This window comes from Carassius gibelio, chromosome B7, assembly GCF_023724105.1.
Source record: "Carassius gibelio isolate Cgi1373 ecotype wild population from Czech Republic chromosome B7, carGib1.2-hapl.c, whole genome shotgun sequence".
NCBI lineage: Eukaryota > Metazoa > Chordata > Actinopteri > Cypriniformes > Cyprinidae > Carassius > Carassius gibelio.
In genome coordinates, this window is record NC_068402.1 from 3000612 (window position 1) to 3026464 (window position 25853).

Consider the following 25853-nt stretch of genomic DNA (forward strand, 5'->3'; position numbering starts at 1 on the left):
TAGTTACGGGGGACCTAAACAAAGCCAACTTCAGAATAATTGCTCCAAAATATTTTTAACACATCACCATCAACACGCGTGGTGATCGTGTACTGGACCACTGTTACTCTCCTTTCTGGGGTGCCTAAAAATCTCTCCCCCACCCACCTTTCGGCAAATCGGATCACTCCTCCATTCTGCTCTTGCCTGCTTATAGGCAGAAACTGAAATGGGAAGCACCCGCCCTCAGGACAGTTCAGTGGTGGTCGGACCAGTGTTCGAACTATACCGTGTCCTTTGGGGGAGCCCACCTCTTTTTTTTGGGGGGGGGCTGGTGGAGGTCGTGCACATGCGCATGCCTCAAATAAGGACTTACAACAGCTACAAGTGTATGCACTATTATACATTATCGACACGAGTGCCTCAAAAAAGGACATATAATGACTTACAAAGATACATAACAGCTACAATATGCCCTATTATACTTTATCGACACAAATTGATAGGTCAGGAAGACAGCCTTGAATGATGTTGCGGTCTCCTCCGTTAATTTAGAATTCACCTCAATTACTTTATTTGCCAGAATCGCCTTTTGCTTAGTCAATGCCACTTCAATGGCCATCTTGTGTGCAATGCTGTCCCTGTATTTATATATAATTTTTCGCGACTGGTTCTGAGCATTAATCATTAATCCACTCCTCAGACAAGTGCGTGCCAGGTACCTTTTCAGACAGAAGAAGGTTTTTTGCGTCCTTACAAGTTGTAACGAGTGGAAAATAATGTGGCCCCTTTAAGAGCTGCGCGCTCCCTGTAAAACGGTATATGCACTCTGTATGATAATGTATACAAGCGCGACTCGAATCCCCTATGTATGCGGGTAATCTCTGTTTGGAAATCATTTTGTTTTAATCTTGTTTGTTTTGTTTTGGTTACGCTGTGGACGGTGGAAAATGGGACAGACAATTGCCCGAGTTCGATTGGAGAAATAAAACGAGTCGTTGTTAAATGTCAATCGCCTCCGTGAGTTTTGTCTGGCCTAATTACTTTGTGAGCTATCCATATTTTTCCCCCTCCTGACACAACGCGTTACAAAGTGATGCACCCCAAGCTTCCATCCTTAACACACAGCCATGCATATTGGCTCTTCCAGTCTCTCCACTGCTGGCTGTTCCAGTTTAACGCGAGAGCGGACTCGGAGCAAGAGGGGTTAGGATCCCAGAGATTACTTTTCTTCAGCTTCATGCGTTTTCACAGTGGGCTTGGCTTGAGGTTTACCAGTGCTTGCAGCAGGTGAATCAGTCGTGCGTTATCACTACACAATTTCTTAATAATACCAAAATTAATTGAACTACCTTGTTTTCTTTTTGCCCTAGCTATGATGCTATAACTGCATAATGGAAGGACTTTGCGCACGATAAATGGCCTCCAACGTTTATTTTTTTCTACGAACCTATGACATACTAACATGTGGAATTTGCAGCGCAGCACCCCCACACCTTGATGCTGTGACGTCTTTAATCTTTATTGAAGTTAATTAGGTTTTAATCGCCGTCATGCATGAATGAATAATATTTTTGCCATCATAATCACATTACAAAACTGAAATTGCACTTAAAAATATTCACATTGTCAGTATTTTTTGAGACCCCCCAAAATTTCAGATTTCTCGTTTTCAGGGGAGCCCATGTCTTATTAAGGGGAGCCGAGCTCCCCCTAGCTCCCCCGTAGTTCGCACTATGGGTCGGACCAATCAGACGCTACACTACAGGACTGTTTTGATCAGGTGGACTGGGACATGTTCCTAGCAGCATCTGATGACTACATAGAGGCGTAGGAAACTGTAACATGTTTCATCAGGAAGTGTGTAGAAGATGAGGTGCCGACAAAAACAATCCTCATCTACCCCAACCAAAAAAACGTGGATTAATAGCAATGTTTGAGCAGCCTTGTCAGCGCGGACATCCGCTTGTCAATCCATGAATGCTGATGATCGCAAAAAAGCCAGTTACAATTTCAGGAAATCCATCAAAGCCCAAAAAGACAATAAAAAAAACAAAGTTGAAGAACAATTCAACAGCAATGATGCAAGAAGCATGCGGCAGGGCATCAATCAATCAATCAATCACCTTTATTTATATAGTGCTTTAAACAAAATACATTGCGTCAAAGCAATGAACAACATTCATTTGGAAAACAGTGTGTCAATAATGCAAAATGATAGTTAAAGGCAAGTTCATCATTGAATTCAGTTATGTCATCCCTGGTCAGTTTAAATAGTGTCTGTGCATTTATTTGCAATCAAGTCAATGATATCACTGTAGATGAAGTGACCCCAACTAAGCAAGCCAGAGGCAAGGAACCGAAACTCCATCTGTGACAGAATGGAGAAAAAAACCTTGGGAGAAACCAGGCTCAGTTGGGGACCAGTTCTCCTCTGACCAGACGAAACCAGTAGTTCAATTCCACGCTGCAGCAAAGTCAGATTGTGCAGAAGAAACATCTGTTTCCTGTGGTCTTGTCCTGGTGGTCCTCTGAGACAAGGTCTTTACAGGGGATCTGTATCTGGGGCTCTAGTTGTCCTGGTCTCCGCTGTCTTTCAGGGCAGTAGAGGTCCTTTCTAGGTGCTGATCCACCATCTGGTCTGGATACGTACTGGATCCGGGTGACTGCAGTGACCCTCTGGTCTGGATACAGACTGGATCTGGTGGCCACGGTGACCTCGGAACAAGAGAGAAACAGACAAATATTAGCGTAGATGCCATTCTTCTAATGATGTAGAAGGTACATGTTATGTGAAGTGTTTCCGGTTCCGGTTTAGCTAATTAATGCAGCCTAAAAATCCTTTAACGGATTTGGATATTAAAAGCATATCAGTATGTTATGTGTAAGCCAGGTTAAAAGAGATGGGTCTTTAATCTAGATTTAAACTACAAGAGTGTGTCTGCCTCCCGAACAATGTTAGGTAGGTTATTCCAGAGTTTAGGCGCCAGATAGCAAAAGGACCTGCCGCCCGCAGTTGATTTTGATATTCTAGGTATTATCAAATTGCCTGAGTTTTGAGAACGTAGCGGACGTAGAGGAGTATAATGTAGAAGGAGCTCATTCAAATACTGAGGTGCTAAACCATTCAGGGCTTTATAAGTAATAAACAATATTTTAAAATCTATACGATGTTTGGTAGGGAGCCAGTGCAGTGTTGACAGGACCGGGTTAATATGGTCATACTTCCTGGTTCTAGTAAGAACTCTTGCTGCTGCATTTTGGACTAGCTGTAGTTGTAGCTAGCTGTAGTTTGTTTACTAAGCAAGCAGAACAACCACCGAATAAAGCATTACAATAATCTAACCTTGAAGTCATAAATGCATGGATTAACATTTCTGCATTTGACATTGAGAGCATAGGCCGTAATTTAGATAGATTTTATATCAACAACATCACAGACTTTAAAGGGAATAAACCAGCTTCTGTGAACATCACCGCCTCTCTACCGGATTAGCTAAATAACTTTATGCTTGTTTCGAGGCTCTCAACCCAGTCCACACAGAGAGTGCTCCTGCGGCTGCTGCAGAAGATGTTAGTGCACTCTCTGTCTCTGTCACGGATGTAACCCGATCCTTCCGACGGGTAAATATCTGCGGGTCCCCATGGCATCCTAAGCCTTGTGCTCAGAGCATGCACAGTCCAACTAGCCTGTGTTTTCACAGACATTTTCAACCTCTCCCTCTGTCTGTCTGTGGTTCCCTTGTACTCCCAGCTCGTCACATATTGACGCTTCGTCAGGACCCCTTGGCATCACTTTCTGACACACAGGGTACACCTTTAGGTCATTTTTATGTGCAGGTTCTCCATTAGTTTAGATAAAAATCCTTGGCATCAATATGCCGATGTGAAAGGCACTGGGAATTTTATTGTCATGACTAACTTGGGTAATATATATTGTGTAATAATATTGCCATCATTGCATATATGTTGAGCTGTAATTTTTTTATGTAAATAGTCTCAATGGTTTTATTTACGTCAGTTTTTGTAAATACCTGCCACTGTATTTTTATTTTCCTGTCATATTTTATATTGTTCAGAAGTTATAGGTTTAGGGTAAAGCTTGGGTTGTATTTCAGTCAAAAGTATACATTTGTATAAAATTATTATTATTAATTTTAAATACATGCAAACCATTAAACCAAGACAAACAACTGGAAAGAATTGAAGATCCTGCATGTCAAAAAGTGATGCTAAAAGGATACCCCTGAGCATTGAAAAATGATGCTAAAGGGATATCTTGAGTGCCAAATAGTGTTGCTAAAGGATCCTGATCAAGTGTCAGTGAGTTAGGAGTGATAATGTGTAAGCAGGTTCTACAGTAAACTTTTGTTTATATACAGTAATGGTGTTTTATTTATTTATTTATAGTTGTTTAAGTCTGTCGGAAATGTCTCTGCTGTGGCAGCTGTCACACTGTTGCTAGGCAACAGGAGGATGGCGGGAACAGCTGGTGATGCAAACAGGAAGTAGACAGCATGATTTAACAACATTAAGTTCAATCTTTGTGAACTTCGAGGCACTGGACCTTTGAATTGAGACACATTTACAGTCTAACGTTTCTACAGTAAATCTAACAAAGTAACAAGAATGAATGACGTAATAAAATGTGACTAAAATAATACACTCTTTGTTTATGCTTCTGTTTCATGTCAGAGATGCTAATACTGTCCATCCTGAACGTCTAAATGTGCTGTGGACATAAACAAATGAATAAGGATGTGTTTATATGCAAACATATTCATGTTTCGTACACACACACACACAAAAAGTAGAATAAACGGAATAAAAGAGAATAAAAGAGATGACTCTAAATCTTTGAATTCCATTAAATCACATTCTAGTATCTAGATTGAGTTTCTAGACCTAGAACTGAAACAGTAGATGATGGTATTTTATTTTGGATGATGAGAGTCTTTTCTAACATTATAAATGGACCTCAGAGTAATAAATACACAATATGAGCAGATTAATGGAGGCTGGTCTCTGTTGCTCATGTCTGCTGTGTCTCATCTTCACCAGCAGAGATCTCGGCTCTGAAGAGGAAAAAGAAGGACAATAATCTCTCTTTCTCTCTTCATCTTGTCTTCATCTTGTCTTTTTTATTATTATTATTTTAAAACTCTTCTCACAATAATCACAAGTATTCTATCATCTCACACAATGGTGCCTCAAACTGAGGTTTTAAGCATTAAAATGGTAATTAAATAATGTTTATAAGTATGTAATTCTGTTTAATAACCTTCATTTTCATATTGACTGATACTGAATGACGTAAGTCAGAAGTATGGAAATTAATGGAAAGAGATATACACAAATATAGAGGAAGTGAATATGAAATAGGGTTTTTAGACTAGTAAACAAATAATATGATGCTAAATGAGTGATGAGAGCAGATCTAATAATCATTACACAGTTTGAAGCAGAGGACAGAAACATCAGACTCAGGACATAAACACAACCTCTAAAGTAAGAATAATTCTTAAGTTCATTCTTTAACTAGAATTAGACTTTGAGAGGTTAATATTATCTGATTTGTTGTGAATCCTGTTATGCCGCTAAGATGTTTTTTTTTTTTTTTTCATAATGTTTTAGTCTAAGATGAAAAAGAGTGTATTTGAGTTTTTAATGCATTTCCTTCTCAGAAATGGACCAAACTCTGTATTTCACTCCTCTTCTCATTGGTGAGTGTGTTTGTGGTTTTATTCATGATTTCTAGTTTCATTAGGTTTGATCCTGTTATGAAAAGCATTAAAGCAGCGTCTCTCTTTCACAGCTCTCTGCTCCGTATCTGAATGTGTTCAGCGTCAGTATCACTTTATAAATGAGAACAAGACCTGGACTGAAGCTCAGCGATACTGCAGAGAGAATTACACAGATCTGGCCACCGCTGACAACATGAACGACACAAACGAGCTGAAGAAGAGTGTGAATGATGGAAGTGTTCAGAATATCTGGATTGGGCTGCAGAAGACGGGTCGTGATGAATGGAAGTGGTCTTCAGGTGAACCTGTGCTCTATCTGGATTGGGCTACTGCAAAACCAAATCTTAGTGATGAAAAAGAATGTGTTATGATGTCAGGTGGACATTGGTATGCTGTGGAATGTAGAACGTCCCTAAGTTTTATTTGCAATTTCTCCAATAACAGTAAGTGCATCTCCCTACAATGAAAAAAACATTAATGTATAAAAAGAAGCACAGAGTTTTTGACCCTGCTCCTGGAGGTCCACTGCCCTGTGAAGTTTCTCTCCAACCTGCTTCAGCTTGTGATTATCAGCTGATCCTGAAGAGCTTGATTTGCTGGTTCTGGTGTGTTTGATTAGGGTTGGAGTGAAACTCTGCAGGACTGTGACTCTCCAGAACAGATGTTGTCCACTGCTGTACACCGTTCTGACACAATACTAATCGCTTCTACATTTAAATGTGGTCATACATATAAACAACCTGAAGTCAGTTTCTGTAGCGACAAACTAATGTTGGCCTGGAGAGAGAGAGAGAGAGACAGAGAGAGAGAGAGAATTTCATTGAACACATATCTGTATCCTAGTGGTTAGAGAGTTTGACCCCTAAGCCTAGGGTTGTGGGTTCGAATATTGGGCTGGCAATTAGGGCTGTGACGGTTGCTGTGACAACCGTGTCACCGGGTGGTCGGTTGCTACCGCGGTTGTCTACTGCCACCGGCAGGAAGTGCACGTTACGTCACAAACTCTATAACAAGCATAATACAAAAATTCAAAGTGTAATAACTGTAATAGTTGCAAAATCTAAGTCTATGGTAATTAACAAATTACCTCAAACACAGCGTTTCCTTTAGACTGGAAGATACAGTTTATGCATTCAGCAAATTAATTTAGTGTTGGGCGATGGATCTTGTTGGGAAAGCAAATACCACATCACTGATCTGGAGTCATCTGCATTCATGTCACCCATCAGCGTTTGCACAAGTTCCCGTGAGGCTTTCTCCAAACTGGCCAAATACAAATGAGACAGCGATAAATAAAAGATGGTAACAAGAAATATGCCAATGGATTCCTATTTCAAAGAGCGCGGGTGCAGCTTGGTGGCGGAACAGTAAACCGGACGCAACACAACCGGTTTAGTCTGTCTAGTGTCTATACAGGAAATTTGAACTCTGTGTCAGTACCTCACAGACCGGACGGGGATTTATCATGTCGTGTTGTGCTGCTTCCAGTGTAGCATCACTGATTATAATGAGCATTTTGTCGCGCTGTGTCGCTCGTGTCCGTTAGACAGGGTGTATTTAACTTTCTTATTTAGACTACTTTCTTGTAGCCTGAGCATTATTTCTTTGACATTTATTTTAGTGTTTTGGAGGCGGCGTTCACTGACAGAAGTGCTCAAATAAACACGAACTCACGAGTTAAATAGGATGTGTTATGAGTGATTTCTAGACGTGCATACATATAAATATATCCTGTATAATATATATAAAATATATCACGTGCATGCACAGTTTAAGTCAGCTTTAAATCACCTTTTTTGGTAATTCCAAGAATTAACTTCGCATTAATTTCGCAGTTTGATATGAAAGGATATGCACAAAGGAAGCGTGCACCAGCAGGACCGTCCGCGCTCGCTTAAAGGGGGGGTGAAATGCTCGTTTTCACTCAATATCCTGTTAATCTTGAGTACCTATAGAGTATAGATCATTCATAACTCCAAAAAGTCTTTATTTTTATTATATTTATAATAGAAAGATAGTTTATACCGGTTTTTTCCAGAAAAACACGAGCGCCTAGAGGCGTGACGTGTGGGCGGAGCTAAAGAATCACGAGCGCGAGTAGGCTTTTGCGTTGAGAGCGTTTGGAAGCTGTGACACAGATCCAGAGGCTGAAATTTAACAAGAGCAGCATCAGCAAAGGCGTCTCTATGTGGTATGAACTGAAACTGTATATATTTGCTTAGCAGTTTTGGAAAATGACTAAGTTCCACTTTATGTCGTCTTTTTTTTTTTTTTTTTTTTAAGCTGTACATGTGGAAAGTGCAGTTTGATGACAACATCGCATGTTGTTTACTTGATGTGCTTACGCGATGAAAGCTAAGTTAACAACACAGTGATATTTGAAGCAGTTTTACTCACCGCATGCGGTTCCAACACGCGATCGTGACCCTTTTTCGTTGGGACTGCATTATCCTTAAGAAATAAACAATGTGCAAATAAGACGTCAAACTCGGCCTTGTTTGTAAAACAAGCATCTTCGAAATGCAGGGAACAAACAAAAACACTTGCACAACTCCGGTGATGCTCTGTAAAAATAAACTCCATCCACTGGTCCCTTAATGCTGTTTCTCTTTTGGTAATCTGTGCAGGGTTGTCTTGCCCTCGCAACCAAAAACACACTTCTTTTGTGACTTTTCGCGACGCTCTCGCTCTGATCAGTGAATGTCTCTCGCTCTGCTATACGGGAGCACGCGCTCTTCCGGCAGAAGTGCCTTAGGAACGATATAAGGAAATTCCGCTCCATTTAACGTCACACAGACCCATACTTGAAAAAAACTTTCCGAAACTTGTGACAAACCGGAAGAGGTTTTTTTTTTGGAACAAAAATACTCCTTCAAACGTACAACTTAATTTTTGAAACTTTGTCCATGTTTATCATGGGAATCCAACTCTTTAACAGTGTAAAAAAACTCAGTATGCATGAAATAGCATTTCACCCCCCCTTTAACTTGCACCTGATAATAAAGTGAAGTGGATCGCGGGTCTGAAACATCTCCTGTTCAGTCATTCTGCGACTGAATAAATTCACTTCTTGTCATGAGAAAAAGTGACAGAAGCAGCAGTTGCTCCTACGTAAAATAATTTGAATACGTTAAACTGGAAAAAAATGATCGCCTTCGTTAACGAGCAAATTTTGACACTAATGACACTAATTATATATATTATTATTATTTATTTTATTTGCGGTTGTTGGTCCATGACTACCGCGGTGGTAAAAATCAACCACCGTCACAGCCCTACTGGCAATACCATGACTAGGGTGCCCTTCAGCAAAGGCATCGAATCCCCAACTTCTCCCCGGGCATCGCAGCATAAATGTCTGCGCACTGCTCTGGGTGTGTGTTCACAGTGTGCGTGTGTGTGTTCACTGCTGTGTGTGTGCAATTTGGATGGGTTAAATGCAGAGGACGAATTCTGAGTATGGGTCACCATACTTGGCTGAATGTCACGTCACGTCATATTGATTTTTTTGTCACTTGGGAGGAATATGAAAATCTGCGATTAGAGCATAACTTTATTTGTATTTATTTTTCAGCAATATTTATAAATGATGAATTCAAAAATGTCAAACAATTGTTTTGGCAAGTGTTTCTTAATCATAATTCATAATTTATTTATACATTTATTTATAATTAATAATTATTTAATTTATAAATTTAGTATCATATAGTAGGGTTCATGGGGATGTCTGGTGTAGGAAATCAACATAACCCTTTATTCAAGTATTATTAAAACTGTGTTAAATATTTTATAACACACACACACACACACACACATATATATATGTATATGTGGTTTTATATTTTGAAAAAAAAAAAAAATAATAATATAATTTTAATGGTTTAATCAAACATGTAGGGTCATTAATAACTAACTAGATAAAAATGTTTGTCAAGACAAACTTTAAAGCTGCAGTAGGGAACTTTTGACGCTCTAGCGGTTAATAAACAGAACTGCTTGCGTCTTGTGGAAGAACATTGTAGCCGGAACTACTTCTCTCTGTTTATGTCTATGAAGAATCACAAAGGTACTGGGTTACTCCGCCGCGGTACCCCCGAAGCAATCTAAAATAGTCCGAATATAAACACTTATGGTGTACCCTAGTGACTCAGGACAAGCTAAAAACACGGTTTGGAAAATGGATTCATGGTGTACTCGTTTATTATGTTCATTTTTCTACATTTTGAACACAAACAAAGTTACGGACCGCAGCTCTGATTGGTTGTTTTTTACCGGGAGCGCATGACTTTCCGCAAATGGCAATAGGACCACTGGGAGGAGCCAGAGGAGCTTGATTTTTTTCACAGATTATCTGTATCATATTCTACTGTCAGGACATAATGACAGGTTTAATAAATTTGTAAAAAATATTTTTTTACAAAAGTTCCCTACAGCACCTCTAAGTTGGCTTGAGTAGGTCTAGCGTGAAAGTTTTAAGCAGTTGTTGCCTGACTAGAGAGTTAAAACAGTTTTAAGTTTGATGGCAAGTTACAAGCATGTCACTAGCATGTTTCTAGCATGATTAGTGAGGTACTAGCATTTACCTAGCATGCTTAGCAAATGATTAGCATGTCACTAGCATGATTAGCAAGTGACTAGCATGTTCCTAGCATGATTAGCAAGTGACTAGCATGTTGCTAGCATGATACTAGCATGTCATTAGTATATTCAGCAAGTGACTAGCATGTTCTTAGCATGATTAGCAAGTGGCTAGCATGTCGCTAACATGATTACAAAGTTACTAGCATGTAGCTAGCATGTTTCTAGCATGATTAGCAGGTTACTGGCATGTTGATAGCATTTTTGTAGCATGATTGGCAGGTGACTAGAATGTCGCTATGATGATTATTAAGTTGCTAGCATGTTGCTAACATGTTACTACCATTATTAGCATGTTACTAGCATGATTAACATTTAAGTAGCATGATCAGAATGTGACAAGCATGTCGCTAGCATGATTAGCCAGTTACTTGCATGTCAATAGCATGTTTCTAGCATGATTAGCATGTGACTAGCATGTTTCTAATATTATTAGCATGTTGCTAGGATAGATAGATAGATAGATAGATAGATAGATAGATAGATAGATAGATAGATAGATAGATAGATAGATAGATAGAAAAGTCAGATGATAGATAGATAGATAAATAGATAAATAGATAGATAGATAGAAACAGTCAGATGATAGATAGATAGATAGATAGATAGATAGATAGATAGATAGATAGATAGATAGATAGATAGATAGATTGTCACGGTCCAAACAGTCCGGCCATGAGGAAAACAGAAGTTTCTTTAGAAAATGGGTTATTTTATTACACCCCAAAAAAAATACTGAACAATAGAAACCAAAAAATTAACAACTAGGCCTATAAAAGAGGTCAACAAAATATAACTATACTCAAAACAGCATACAACAAAACAGAATATGAACTTAACAACCTCACCTAACAGAATGAAACACCAGGGAACATATATAGTGACTTGACAAAACCAATTTACACAAAAAGGGGAAAATAAAAAATGGGAGACAAGTACAAACAATTACAGAGCCAACAAACTAAACCCAAACCCCCCTCCAACATGGCAGCACATGGCATGGCTTAATTGGCAGGTCACAGGATATCACAGTCCTCCACCCTTGGCCACACCTTTCTCCCCCCCCCCCCCCCCCCCCCCAGGACAGAGCTCTCTCCAACATGGTAACAAAGAAACAATGATTAATAAACAGAAAATATGTACATAGCCCTACAATGTGAAAATGTGTGCACTCCATTTAAACAGTGTTTTGCTAAGACAAATGATATTATATGATAACTGAAATAAACTATATTATCAATGTTTCTAAATCATGAATTGTTTGGGGTGTGGCTATTGCAAAAAATTACTTAACCTATGTACCTAAAACATAACTTGGGTGCTGGTATTACCCTTCCTTGCCAATTGGTCATCCTGTGTGGCTTGGGCCACCACACACCCCCCCCTCTTCAGGACTCTCGCTGGTAATGCGAGAGAGGTAGTCTGCAGTAACGTTTACTTTGCCAGGGATGTGCTGGATTATGAAGCGAAAAGGCTGTAATGCCAGATACCAGCGAGTAATCCGGCCATTATTATCCTTCATTCGCTTCAGCCACTGAAGAGGTTTGTGATCGGTCTCAAGCGTAAATTCTCTGCCCAGGAGGTAGTAACGAAGGGAGTCGAGAGCCCACTTTATAGCCAGTGCCTCCTTTTCCACCGTTGAATACCTCAACTCTCTGGAGAACATTTTACGGCTAATGTAAGCAACTGGATGGCAGTCCTCTGGTGGCCCCTGGAGAAGCACTGCTCCTAGACCTCTATCGGAAGCATCTGTTTGCAGAATGAAATCATCATTAAAGTTTGGACTATACAGAACTGGTTCCTTACTTAGTGATTGCTGGATGTCGTGGAAAGCTGCCACTGCCTCTTCTGTCCACTGGATCTGGTTGGGACCTAGATCCTGTCATGTCTGTGAGGAGATCTGCTCTATTGGAGAACTTTGGGATGAAGCGGTGATACAAGCCTGCCATACCCAAGAAAGACCGTAGTTGCTTCCTTGTCTGTGGCAGCGGAGAGGACTCTATGGCCTGAATCTTGTTGACCTGTGGCCGTATCACCCCATTTCCAATAATGTGACCAAGGTACTCTGTCTCTGCAGCAGCGAAGACACACTTTGATGCATTTATGGTCAGCCCGGTAGAATGGAGACGCTCCAAGACAGCATGCAGATGTTCCAAGTGTTCTTCCCAGGTGGTACTATAAATGACAATGTCATCCAGATATGTAGCTGCAAAATCAGTAAAACCACCCAGTACCTGGTCCATAAGCCTCTGGAAGGTGGCTGGAGCCCCATGTAAACCAAATGGCATGACTGTAAACTGGAAGAGACCCCATGGAGTCCTGAAGGCTGTCAACCCCCTGGACCGCTCAGTTAGTGGAACCTGCCAGTAACCCTTACACAGATCTATTGTGGTCAAGAACTTTGCCTTCCCCAATCGTTCCAACAGTTCATCAATTCTTGGGGTGGGATATGAATCAAACTGAGAAATAGAATTCAGGTACCTGAAGTCGATGCAGAACCTTATGCTTCGGTCCTTCTTTGGCACCACTCACTTCTAGAAGGCTCAATGATCCCCAGGGACAGCATCAGGTCAGTCTCCTTCTTCAGTGAGGTCAGCAGCCGTTCCGGGATCCGGAGAGATCTATAGATAGATAGATAGATAGAAACAGTCAGATGATAGATAGATAGATAGATAGATAGATAGATAGATAGATAGATAGATAGATAGATAGATAGATAGATTGATGGAAACAGTCAGATGACAGATAGATAGATAGATAGATAGATAGATAGATAGATAGATAGATTGAAACAGTCAGATAATAGATAGATAGATAGATAGATAGATAGATAGATAGATAGATAGATAGATAGATAGATAGATAGATTTCATACACAATGGTAATTCAAAGTGCTTTACATAAAATAAAGTAAAATAATCATGAAGAAAAATAATAACAAAAATAAAACAAGCAATTTTAAAACTTTTAAAATTATTAAAACATTTAAAAACAGTTCGAAAATGATTTTACATAAAAAATAAAATAAAACAGTGAAAATATAGTGCAGTCTGTTCGGACATTGCACAGTGCTCATTTAATAAATGCACAGCTAAAAAGGTGCGTTTTGAGTCTAGATTTAAATGTGACTAGTGTTTTAGCACATCTGATCTCTTCTGGAAGCTGATTCCAACTGCGGGCAGCATAGTAACTAAAGACGGACTCCCCTTGTTTTGTGTGAACCCTAGGTATTTCTAACTGACTCGATCCTTGTGATCTGAGTGCTCTGTTAGGTTTATATTCAGTGAACATATCTGCAATATATTTCGGTCCTTGGTCATTTAGTGACTTATATACGAGTAAAAGTACTTTAAAATCAATCCTAAATGTAACTGGAAGCCAGTGTAAGGACCTGAGGACTGGTGTGATATGCTCAGATTTTCTGGTTCTAGTCAGAATCCTGGCAGCAGCGTTCTGGATGAGCTGCAGCTCTCTAATGGTCCTTTTGGGAAGGCCGGCGAGGAGCCCATTACAATAGTCCACCCTGCTGGTGATGAAGGCATGAACAAGTTTCTCCAAGTCTTGACTGGAAACAAAACATCTAATTCTTGCAATGTTTTTTAAATGATAGTATGCTGATTTAGTTACTGCTTTGACATGACTACTGAAACTAAGATCTGTCTCTAGAATCACACCAAGATTCCTGACTTGATTTTTAGTTGTTAGACCCCTAGAGTCAAGGTATGCATTCACCTTGAACACTTCATCTTTGTTTCCAAATTGTTTCCAAATGACTTCAGTTTTTTCCTTATTTAACTGAAGATAGTTCTGGCACATCCAACTATTAATTTCATCAATGCATTGGCAGAGGGAGTCATTGGGGCTGTAGTCAGTTGGAGATAAGGCTAGGTAAATCTGGGTATCATCAGCATAGCTGTGGTAGGCAATTTGGTTCTTTCTCATTATTTGACTTAGTGGAAGCATATACAGGCTAAACAAGAGCGTTGCAAGAATTGAGCCGTGTGGGACTCCGCATGTCATGGACGTCCACTTAGACTTATGCTCTCCTATACTCACATAATAGCCTCTCCCTTCTAAGTATGATCTGAACCATTTGAATACAATCCCAGAAAGCCCGACCCAGTTTTCCAGTCTCTCTAGTAGTATATTATGATCGACCGTGTCAAACGCAGCACTGAGATCTAGCAATACCAGCACCGATATTTTGCCAGAGTCACAATTTAAGCGAATATCATTTATTATCTTAATGTGTGCTGTCTCTGTGCTGTGATGCGGTCGGAAACCAGATTGAAAATTGTCCAGGTATCCATTTGAGTTTAAGTATTCATTCAGCTGATTAAAAACTACCTTTTCTATAATTTTGCCAATAAAAGGAAGATTAGATATTGGTTTAAAATTGCTCAAAATTTTGTTATCAAGATTGGTCTTTTTCAGGAGGGGCTTAACAACTGCAGTTTTTAGGGAGTTTGGAAATGTCCCAGAGAGAAGTGATGCATTCACTACTTCTAAAAGATCTGCTTCTAAGCAGTTAAGCACACTTTTGAAAAAAAGATATGGGAAGTGTGTCAAGACAACAGGTTGATGATTTTAGTCTTACAGAATTTTGCTAACAATTGTTTCAAAAATAGACATAGTATCTTTTTGATATTTTGGCCGAATCTGTCTGACCCGAAGGCTGTCTTTATAGATGCTATAGTGAATTTCAAGTTTCGTCTTCCTCCACATCCGCTCTGCTTTTCTGCAATGTCTTTTCATAGTCTGAACTTCTGTTGATCTTCTCCAAACTGATTTCTGTCTGTTTGTTTTCTTACTGACTATTATTGGTGAAATATCATCAATAACATTCTTAACTTTTGAGTTGAAGGAATCAAGGAGAATATCAACAGAGTCTGCAGAAATGCTTGGTGTTAAAGATATAGCCTCCATCAATAGTATACTTGTGTTTGCTAATGCATCTCCTTCTGACAGAGACAGATCTAGATTCAGTGGTAGCAGAGATCAATATATTAAAGAAAATACAGAAGTGATCAGATAGTGCTATGTCCTTCGTAACAATGGATGAAATGTTTAGACCCCTACTGATGATTAGATCCAGAGTGTGTCCACCTTTGTGTGTGGGTCCATGCACATGCTGAATCAGGTCAAAGGTGTTTAGAACCGTTATCATTTATTTTGTAGTTTTGTTTTCTGCATTATCTATGTGAATATTTAAATCCCCTGCAATAGCAAAACAGTCGAACTCTGAGGAAATTATAGATAACATTTCTGTGACCTCTTCAACAAAGGCTGGAGAGTATTTTGGAGGCCTTTAAATAAATAATAAACGGAATACGTGGGGCACCTTTCAGCACAATCCCTAGATATTCGAAAGACAAGTACTGACCAAATGACACTTTCTTGCATTGATAGACATCTTTAAATAGAGCAGCTACACCCCCCACCTCTTCTAACAGTCCTGCAAACACTCATGTAAGTGAAGTTAGGAGGGGCTGCTTCATTTAGGTCTGTTGCACTGCAGCTGTCTTCCAGCCATGTTTCATTTAGAAACATAAAATCCAGATTGTTTGTGGTTATAAAGTCATTGATTAGAAATGATTTATTTTTTAGTGAGCGAATGTTTAAAAGTGCTAACTTGATGGCAGTGCTTTGTTTCTTTACATCAGTCTTAGTTTGATGCATAGATAGATAGATAGATAGATAGATAGATAGATAGATAGAAACAGTCAGATGATATATAGATATATAGAAATTTTAGTCTCATAAGAATAATAATAACTAGAATTAAAAGTTAGTGAACTAACTTTGATGTTGGCTTGGCCATCTTGGCCATGGGGCAAAAGAGCCACAGTACTTGTGTGCCCAGCATTCTTGAGTTGCCCCGCTGCAAAAAAATAAATAAATAATACCATAAAAAAATACACCTGCTACAGTTTTTTTTCCATGGTTCCAGGGTTGTCTAGCTGAATGCGAAATAAGTCATGCAAAAACCATAATCTCCTAAATACCATTCAATTTAATCTTATTTAATAGTACTGACAACATATTTTAAGTTATCACACATTACTGAAAAATTAAAGAAGGGACACTATATATAGTATACTTCGGCGAGTCAAGAGCTAAACAAAAAGTCCTGTTTCATTACAAAATACTGTAACTTTTATAAACTTTATACTATCACCAAAAATTTTAATTAATATTTATTATAAAATAAATATTTCATAAAACTGAAACTTAAATATATTATTTCTATAGGCTATACAAAACAAAAGAAAAAAGACTAAATAATAAGGCTGAATAAGCTGATCTATAGCATGTTAAATGGTGGTTGCTTGTCTATGAATGGTACACCCCTCTAAGCTCACAGAAGTGGTTTGACCCAAGTCCTCAGCAGCCAATCACATTGACTTCTTCAAACTGATTTTTAAGGTGTACTTCACGTGTATTTCACGTGTATTTAACACGTGAAATACACGTTAAATACCCGCTGATTTTTCACGTGTAAACAACACGTATTTAACGCGTTAAATAATATTGGATATAATATCGGAGTAATATAGTGTCATGTCAGCTGTCTGATCACCCTGTTTTTCGGTGTGTGTTTTTGTTTATGTCGTCATTTCATGCGCACATGGTGTTTTGTTTTGGTTTTGATCGTTCGTCTTGCACCTATCTGTGGCGTTCCTCCCTTCCCCTCATTACTACAGTTTCCGCTTCTAATTGTTTGACTCCACTCACCTGCATTCAATGTTTGTCCATCTCTTCCTCTATTTATTCCCGTCTGTCGCGCCAATCGGTGCCAGATCGTCGTTCGACTACAGCCCATGTGTAGTCATTCTGTCTAGTCCTGCTCTGTCGTGCCATTGTCTGCTGCTACTGGTTTTGTTTTGCTTTTTCTATTTTTTCCCCTCCCTCATTTACTAGACCGGACCCTTACATTCCTCAGAAGTGTTTTTGGTTTGCTCCGTGACGGGCTCTCTCGTGTTCTCCTCCCTCCTCCACTTCCTACGCGGCCGCGCCATCGGGCGCCCCCTGCCGGGTGTTTACGAAAGGACATTCAAGCCTCTTATTTTTCCTGCTGGACATTTTTCTATTATTTCCCGGCCTGTTTTTGTTAGTTGGAGGGAGTTTTTCTTTTGGACTTTTTTTGAATAAATTCTCACACCATACCTGCATCTGTGTCCAGTTGTGTTCCTGACAGAACGATCTGGCCAAGATGGACACAGCAGGCGCAGATCCTGTCAGAACCGCAGTCACCCAGCAGGGTGTTCTTTTAGGCCAGCACGAAGCCAGATTGACGAACACCACAAGGGAGGTGGAGTTCTTAACCAACCAAGTGGCTGAGCTGACCACCCGCATCCAAGAGCTGCAACGAGAGGCTGCAAAGGGTGGTGCAGCTCACCATCTTCCTCGCCATGAGCTTGAGCCCCGATGCAATAACCCACCACCCTACGATGGAGACCCCAATTCCTGCCGGGCCTTCTTGTCCCAGTGTTCGGTGGTGTTTGCCTTGCAGCCACGCACATACGCTCTTGAGATGTCCAAAGTGGCTTATGTATTGACTCTGCTAACTGGTAAAGCTAGAGACTGGGGTACTTCCGTCTGGGAGACTCAAGCCCCTTGTTGCGCCTCTTTTAAGGATTTCCGCCAGGAGATGGAGAGGCTATTTGACCGCTCTGCCAGAGGTCAGGAAGCGGCTGACCAGCTAGCACGGCTCCGTCAGGCGAGTCGCTCAGTAACGGACTACGCTATTCATTTTAAGACTCTGGCAGCGACCTGCGATTGGAATGAGGGGGCCTGTCGAGCTATGTTCCGAGCAGGGCTAGATGATGACATCCAGGATGAGCTGGCCACTCAGGACTTGCCACCGGACTTTGACAATCTCGTTAATATGGCGTTGCGGATCGAGGGTCGCCTTCGCCGCCGCCGTCAGCGCCTGGCAGTTCGTCCACCCTGGAGGACCGAGGAGTCGTCACCTGTTTCCCCCACCAAAACCTCTGAGCCGGAGCCTATGCAGGTGGGGCGCCTTCGGCTCACTCTGCAACAGAAGCAGCAAAGACTCACCCAAGGGCTATGTCTGTATTGTGGCAAGTCCGGTCACTTCGCAGCAGGCTGTCCGTTAAAAGTCAAGGCTCACCAGTAAAGAGGGGGATCCTGGTGAGCGCTACCCCTTTATTTCTAACTCCTGTGCAGCACTGGTTGACTCGGGAGCTGAGGGCAACTTTATGGACCTCTCCCTAGCCACCCGTTGGGGGATTCCTGTCATTCCTCTTCCTGAACCTATTCCTGCCCGTTCATTGAATGGCACTTTGATCACCACTGTCTCCTATGCTACCTCTCCTGTCAGTCTAATAGTCTCGGGCAATCACCGTGAGGTAACCACGCTGTACCTTCTTGAATCCCCGAGTGCTCCCATTGTCCTGGGGCACCCGTGGTTGGTGCAACATGGCCCTCACGTGGATTGGTCGAGCAACTCTGTCTTGTCTTGGAGTAAGTTTTGTCATGCGTCTTGTTTGGGTGCTGCCTCTTTTCCTGTGTCTGTGTACTGTCTTACAGGTGGAGGCTGCTGATTTGAAGGGGGTCCCAGTGGAGTACCACGACCTGTGCCAGGTGTTTTGTAAGTCCCGGGCCACCTCGTTACCTCCACATCGTCCTTATGACTGTGCCATTGAGCTCCTCCCAGGCACTTCTCCGCCCAAGGGTCACTTGTTTTCCCTTTCAGGCCCTGAAAGAGAGGCCATGGACAAATACATTAATGAATCCCTCAAAGCCGGTCTCATCCGACCCTCTTCATCTCCTGCAGGTGCTGGCTTCTTCTTTGTCAAGAAGAAGGATGGCTCCTTGCGTCCTTGTATAGATTACCGAGGCCTGAATGACATCACTATTAAGAACAGGTACCCCTTGCCTCTTATGTCGTCTGCCTTTGAGCTATTGCAGGGAGCCAAGGTCTTCACCAAGCTGGACCTTCGAAATGCCTACCACCTGGTTCGTATACGTGAGGGGGATGAGTGGAAGACAGCTTTCAACACGCCCACGGGACACTTTGAGTACCGGGTCTTACCATTTGGTCTGACCAACGCCCCAGCTGTCTTCCAGGCCCTGTTTAACGACGTGTTGAGAGACATGGTGAATCAATTCGTCTTCGTGTATCTTGATGATATCTTGATATTTTCCCCATCTCTGCAGGTACACACTCAGCATGTTCGCCAGGTGTTACAACGGCTGCTGGAGAACCAGCTCTATGTTAAGGCGGAGAAGTGCGTTTTCCATGCCCAGTCGGTTCCGTTCCTGGGGTTCGTTGTTTCGGCAGGGGAGATCAAAGCCGACCCCTGTAAGGTAAGGGCCGTTGCCGAGTGGCCAGCTCCTGACTCTCGTAAAGCTCTGCAGCGGTTCCTGGGGTTTGCCAACTTCTATCGGCGGTTCATCCGGAACTTTGGTCAGATTGCTGCACCTTTAACGGCACTCACCTCTCCCAAGGTACTGTTCAAGTGGAATACTGGGGCACAGGAGGCCTTTGATAAATTAAAGTCCCGTTTTATCTCTGCTCCTGTCTTGTCTATTCCAGACCCTGAACGTCAATTCATTGTTGAGGTGGATGCCTCAGATGTCGGTGTGGGCGCGGTCCTATCTCAGCGGTCACACGAAGATGGTAAGGTGCATCCCTGTGCCTTCTTCTCCCACCGCCTGAGTCCCCCAGAACGGAATTACGACATAGGTAATCGGGAGTTGTTGGCAGTCAGGCTGGCTTTGGGGGAGTGGCGTCACTGGTTGGAGGGCGCAGCTCAGCCCTTCCTGGTCTGGACGGATCATAAGAACCTCGAGTACATCCGTTCGGCCAGGAGGCTGAGCTCCCGACAGGCTCGCTGGGCCCTCTTCTTTGGTCGGTTCAATTTCACCCTGTCATACAGGCCCGGGTCCAAGAATATCAAGCCCGATGCACTCTCTCGTCTTTTCGAGGCTCCTGAGGGGAGGGAGTCTGCAGACACCATCTTGCCCAAAGGGGTGGTGGTGGCATCCCTCTCTTGGGACATCGAGAGACGAGTAGAGGAGGCTCTACTTAAGGGTCCTGTGCCGAAGGGGGGTCCAGCGGGTAATCTGTTTGTTCCCACCAAGTTGCGCTCTGAAGTGATCCAGTGGGGTCACTCGTCCAGGCTAGTCTGTCATCCAGGAGTCCGGAGGTCGCTGGCTGCCATCCGTCAGCGATTTTGGTGGCCATCCATGGCCAAGGATGTCAGGCAGTTCATGGCTGCCTGCTCTGTGTGCGCTCAGAACAAGACTTCCAATGCGCCCCCCGTTGGTCTGCTCCACCCGTTGCCCATCCCTTCCCGCCCCTGGTCACATTTGGCCCTTGATTTTGTCACTGGCCTCCCAGAATCCATGGGTAACACCGTCATTCTTACGGTGGTGGACCGTTTCTCTAAGACGGCCCATTTCATTCCCCTTCCCAAGCTTCCCTCTGCCAAAGAGACTGCTCAGGTGATGGTTGATCACATATTCCGGATTCATGGTCTTCCGGTCGATGTGGTCTCCGATAGGGGTCCCCAGTTTGTCTCTCGGTTTTGGAGGGAGTTCTGTCGGCAGATCGGGGCCTCTACGAGTCTGTCATCAGGTTTCCATCCCCAGACCAACGGGCAGTCCGAGTGGGCAAACCAGGATTTGGAACGCACTCTTCGCTGCCTGGCATCCCACAATCCCAACTCCTGGTGTCAACAGCTGTCCTGGGTAGAATACGCCCATAACTCCCTTCCGGCTTCTGCCACAGGTATGTCCCCATTCCAGTGTTCTGTTGGTTATCAACCTCCCTTGTTTCCCACACAGGAACCCGAAGCTGCGGTCCCGTCTGCTTTGGCTTTTGTCCGACGGTGTCGACGCACCTGGAAGAAAGCTAAGGCGGCCTTGGCCCAGGCTAGTAGGCGGACCAAAGCAGCGGCCGATCGTCACCGGACTCCTGCCCCCCGCTATGTGTGTGGTCAAAGGGTATGGCTTTCCACCAAGGACCTGCCTCTCAGGGTAGCCTCACGCAAGTTGGCACCCAGGTTCATTGGCCCATACCGGATCACCAAGGTCCTGAGTCCGGCGGCGGTGCAGCTCAAGCTCCCTACCACGCTTGGTCGGGTACACCCTGTTTTCCATGTTTCCAGGGTTAAACCTGTGTTCCATTCCCATCTTGTTCCATCTGCCCCAACCCCCCCTCCCCCCCGTCTAGTGGATGGCTCCCCGGTCTATACGGTGAGGAAGTTGCTAGATGTCCGACGTAGGGGGCGGGGCTTTCAATACCTTGTGGACTGGGAGGGCTATGGCCCAGAGGAGAGGAGCTGGGTCCCGGCCCGGGACATCTTGGATCGGACACTGGTCGAGGACTTCTACCGGCGACGAGGTGAGCCCCTTCCTGCGGCGCCTGGTGGCGTCCGTCAGAGGGGGTGTACTGTCATGTCAGCTGTCTGATCACCCTGTTTTTCGGTGTGTGTTTTTGTTTATGTCGTCATTTCATGCGCACATGGTGTTTTGTTTTGGTTTTGATCGTTCGTCTTGCACCTATCTGTGGCGTTCCTCCCTTCCCCTCATTACTACAGTTTCCGCTTCTAATTGTTTGACTCCACTCACCTGCATTCAATGTTTGTCCATCTCTTCCTCTATTTATTCCCGTCTGTCGCGCCAATCGGTGCCAGATCGTCGTTCGACTACAGCCCATGTGTAGTCATTCTGTCTAGTCCTGCTCTGTCGTGCCATTGTCTGCTGCTACTGGTTTTGTTTTGCTTTTTCTATTTTTTCCCCTCCCTCATTTACTAGACCGGACCCCTACATTCCTCAGAAGTGTTTTTGGTTTGCTCCGTGACGGGCTCTCTCGTGTTCTCCTCCCTCCTCCACTTCCTACGCGGCCACGCCATCGGGCGCCCCCTGCCGGGTGTTTACGAAAGGACATTCAAGCCTCTTATGTTTCCTGCTGGACATTTTTCTATTATTTCCCGGCCTGTTTTTGTTAGTTGGAGGGAGTTTTTCTTTTGGACTTTTTTTGAATAAATTCTCACACCATACCTGCATCTGTGTCCAGTTGTGTTCCTGACATATAGTATTTTAAGAAGCTCTTTAAAAAATATATAAATGACTTTACCATGTTGTGCAGCACCGATAAATAAATAATATTAAATACGTGTTGTCTACGTATGAAATACACGTATTTAACGTGTTGTTGAGGCATTAAAATTCACGTGTATTTGACCCTCTTGGCATTCCATACACATTAGATATAATGAAGGGAGACGTGAAAAAAGGACATCGCATTGTTTTGATATGGATTACTTTATCACAGAATATTTGTTCGGCAGCACTTGTTTGGTTTAAAAGTAGACATGTCAAGCTTTATATAGATATATCTCTCATGTCTCTTCGTTGAGTATTCATGGAGTTACAGTTCATTTGAATGACGTGTTTGTAAAAGAAGATCAGCGCAGACAAAGGCTGCAGACAGCACACCTTATTTGTTATCTTTATTTTATAAGTGCACAAAGTTTTGTTGTTATTATGTTTGTATCCCAAAAAAAAGTAGACCCTTTACAGATTCGATTGATGTATTGCTCTTATCTGTACGATTAAAACTGAAAGTGTAATTTTTTGGGGTTATCAGGAGAAAATGACTCAAAACGCGTATAGCCTATGCGTTAATCGACTCCAGAGTTAAAAGGCTGTCGTGACTTTTTTTACTTCCAGTATTCATAAGCTGTATCACGCTGTCAAATTATTTGTCATTTTGCACACATATACAACTCAAAAACACCTGAATTCTGCTCTTGTTGTGTTCTAATGGGTGGATTAGTGCATTCGCAAAAAAATGCTTAAAAAATGCTAAGCGCTCATTTCTCTCTCTTCTTTCTCTCTGTTCTTTGGCCAGAGACATAATTTATTAATGAGATCTGACCAGGTAATAATAACATATGTTGGTTTAGCTTGTCAGTGTGAATGAAATGTGTAGCCTATTTATTTGTCCGATCTCGCCCCGAAACGCGGCTGTCATGTGGACTTTAAGTGTTCAGAGAAATACATCGCGAGCTCGCGGACATTTGGCTGCCGCGAATATATCATGTTATTACTATAAACAGTTCAGAAACATCTGAATTTAGCTCTTGGTGTGTTCTAACGTGTGGATTGCGTGCAATCGCCTATTTTAAAGGTCTTAAATAAGAATTAATTCGCTCCTTGTGAGCTCCGTGTAGACAATGACTGAGCTGATCAGCCGTGATTCTTCTCTCATCTTTCTGACTGCTCTCTGCCCAGAAATCAATTATTAATGAGCCCTAACCCCTGTACTAATCAGATATGTTGGTTTAGCTTGTCAGTTTGAAGGAAATTGTATTATGTACTTGTATTTTTAACCGGTTTAAAAGTGAAACGAAACCCGACTCCTCTCCTTAATCTCATTGCAACTGTAGGGGCGCAATTTTTCTCAGACAATTTAAGTCTATGGGTAATGAATTTTTACATTTAAAAATTAATTAAAAAAAAACTTTAAGTCTGATCAGTCTGAAAAGATATAGCACACACCACCGCTCTATCCCGCAGGTGTCTGCCGAGTTTGGGGCTTGTGGCTATAAAGCCCTAGGAGGAGTAGCGTTTAGAATTTTTCTCAGAAGAATAATAATAATAAAAACTAGAATTAAAAGTTAGTGAACTAACTTTGATGTTGGCTTGGCCATCTTGGCCATGGGGCAAAAGAGCCACAGTACTTGTATGCCCAACATTCTTGAGTTGCCCCACTGCAAAAAATAAAAAATAATAATACCATAAAAAATACACCTGCAACAGACTTTTTCCATGGTCCCTTGCTGTTTTCTTTTTTAATAAAAAGCCTAGGCTATGATAACAGCTACGACAGGGTTGTCTAGCTGAATGCGAAATAAGTCATGCAAAAACCATAATCAATTTTAATAGTACTGACAACATATTTTAAGTTATCACACTACTGAAAAATTAAAGAAGGGACACTATATATAGTATACTTCGGTGAGTCAAGAGCTAAACAAAAAGTCCTGTTTCATTACAAAATACTGTAACTTTTATAAACGTTATACTATCACCACAAAATTTTAATTAATATTTATTAAAAAATAAATATTTCATAAAACTGAAACTTAAATATATTATTTATATAGGCTATACAAAACAGTTACGAAAAAAAAAATAATAATAAGGCTGAATAAGCTGATCTATAGCATGTTAAATGGTGGTTGCCTGTCTATGAATGGTACACCCCAACCACTAAGCTCACAGAAGTGGTTTGACCCAAGTCCTCAGCAGCCAATGACATTGACCTCTTCAAACTGATTTTTAAGGTGTACTTCAGTGTATTTCACGTGAAATACATGTTAAATACCTGCTGATTTTTCACTTGTAAACAACACTATTTAACACGTTAAATAATATTGGATATAACATTGGAGTAATATAGTATTTTAAGTAGCTCTTAAAATTTTTTATAAATGACTTTACCATGTTGTGCAGCGCCGATAAATAAATAATATTAAATACGTGTTGTCTACGCATGAAATACACGTATTTAACGTGTTGTTGACGCGTTAAAATTCACGTGTATTTGACCCTCTTGGCCTTCCATACACATTAGATATAATGAAAGGAGACGTGAAAAAAGGACATCGCTTTGTTTTGATATGGATTACTTTATCACAGAATATTTGTTCGGGAGCACTTGTTTAGTTTAAAAGTAGACATGTCAAGCTTTCTATAGATATATCTCTCATGTCTCTTCGTTGAGTATTCATGGAGTTATAGTTCATTTTAATGACGTGTTTGTAAATGAAGATCAGCGCAGACCAAGGCAGCAGACAGCACACCTTGTTTGTTATCTTTATTTTATAAGTGCCCAAAGTTTTGTTGTTATTATGTTTGTATCCAAAAAAAGTAGACCCTTCACAGAGACACGTTAAAATTCACGTGTATTTGACCCTCTTGGCCTTCCACACATTAGACGTGAAAAAAGGACATTGCGTTGTTTTGATATGGATTACTTTATCACAGAATATTTGTTCGGCAGCACTTGTTTGGTTTAAAAGTAGACATGTCAAGCTTTCTATAGATATATCTCTCATGTCTCTTCGTTGAGTATTCATGGAGTTACAGTTACTTTTTTCCCCTCTATGTCAAATGATATTTCGTTTTGCACGGCTCAACAAACACCTGGATTTTGCTCTTGTTTTGTTCTAATGAGTGGATTGTGTGCATTAATATCTTAAGAAGCTCTTAAAAATATATATAAATGACTTTATCATGTTGTGACGATGGATAGCAATTGATGTGACGTTCAGAACTTCAGCCTGACAGATAAAATCTCACAAGCACATATAAACACTCATTTTCATGTGTATAATATATTCTTCTAATTGTTTTGTGCCGTTTCGCTGCAGGGTTTTAATGTGAAAGGCTGTGAATTCTCTATTTAGACTTGTTCAGAGAAATACATCGCGAGCTCGCGGACATTTGGCT

At 41.6% G+C, this 25853-nt stretch overlaps 1 protein-coding gene across 2 annotated transcripts in view; it reads left to right on the top strand.

The window, feature by feature from the left end:
- The first annotated feature begins 5665 nt into the window (after nt 1-5665).
- LOC127961742 (C-type mannose receptor 2-like) overlaps nt 5666-25853 on the top strand; it is a 41761-nt gene continuing 21573 nt past the window's right edge. The window contains exons 1-3 of one of the 2 annotated variants that reach the window (XM_052560985.1): nt 5666-5702; nt 5795-6117; nt 18151-18167. In XM_052560985.1, the coding sequence (XP_052416945.1) occupies nt 5666-5702; nt 5795-6117; nt 18151-18167 (377 nt within the window). Of the gene's footprint in view, nt 5703-5794; nt 6167-18150; nt 18168-25853 lie in introns of both variants that reach the window. The other variant, XM_052560984.1, reaches the window with a different exon arrangement.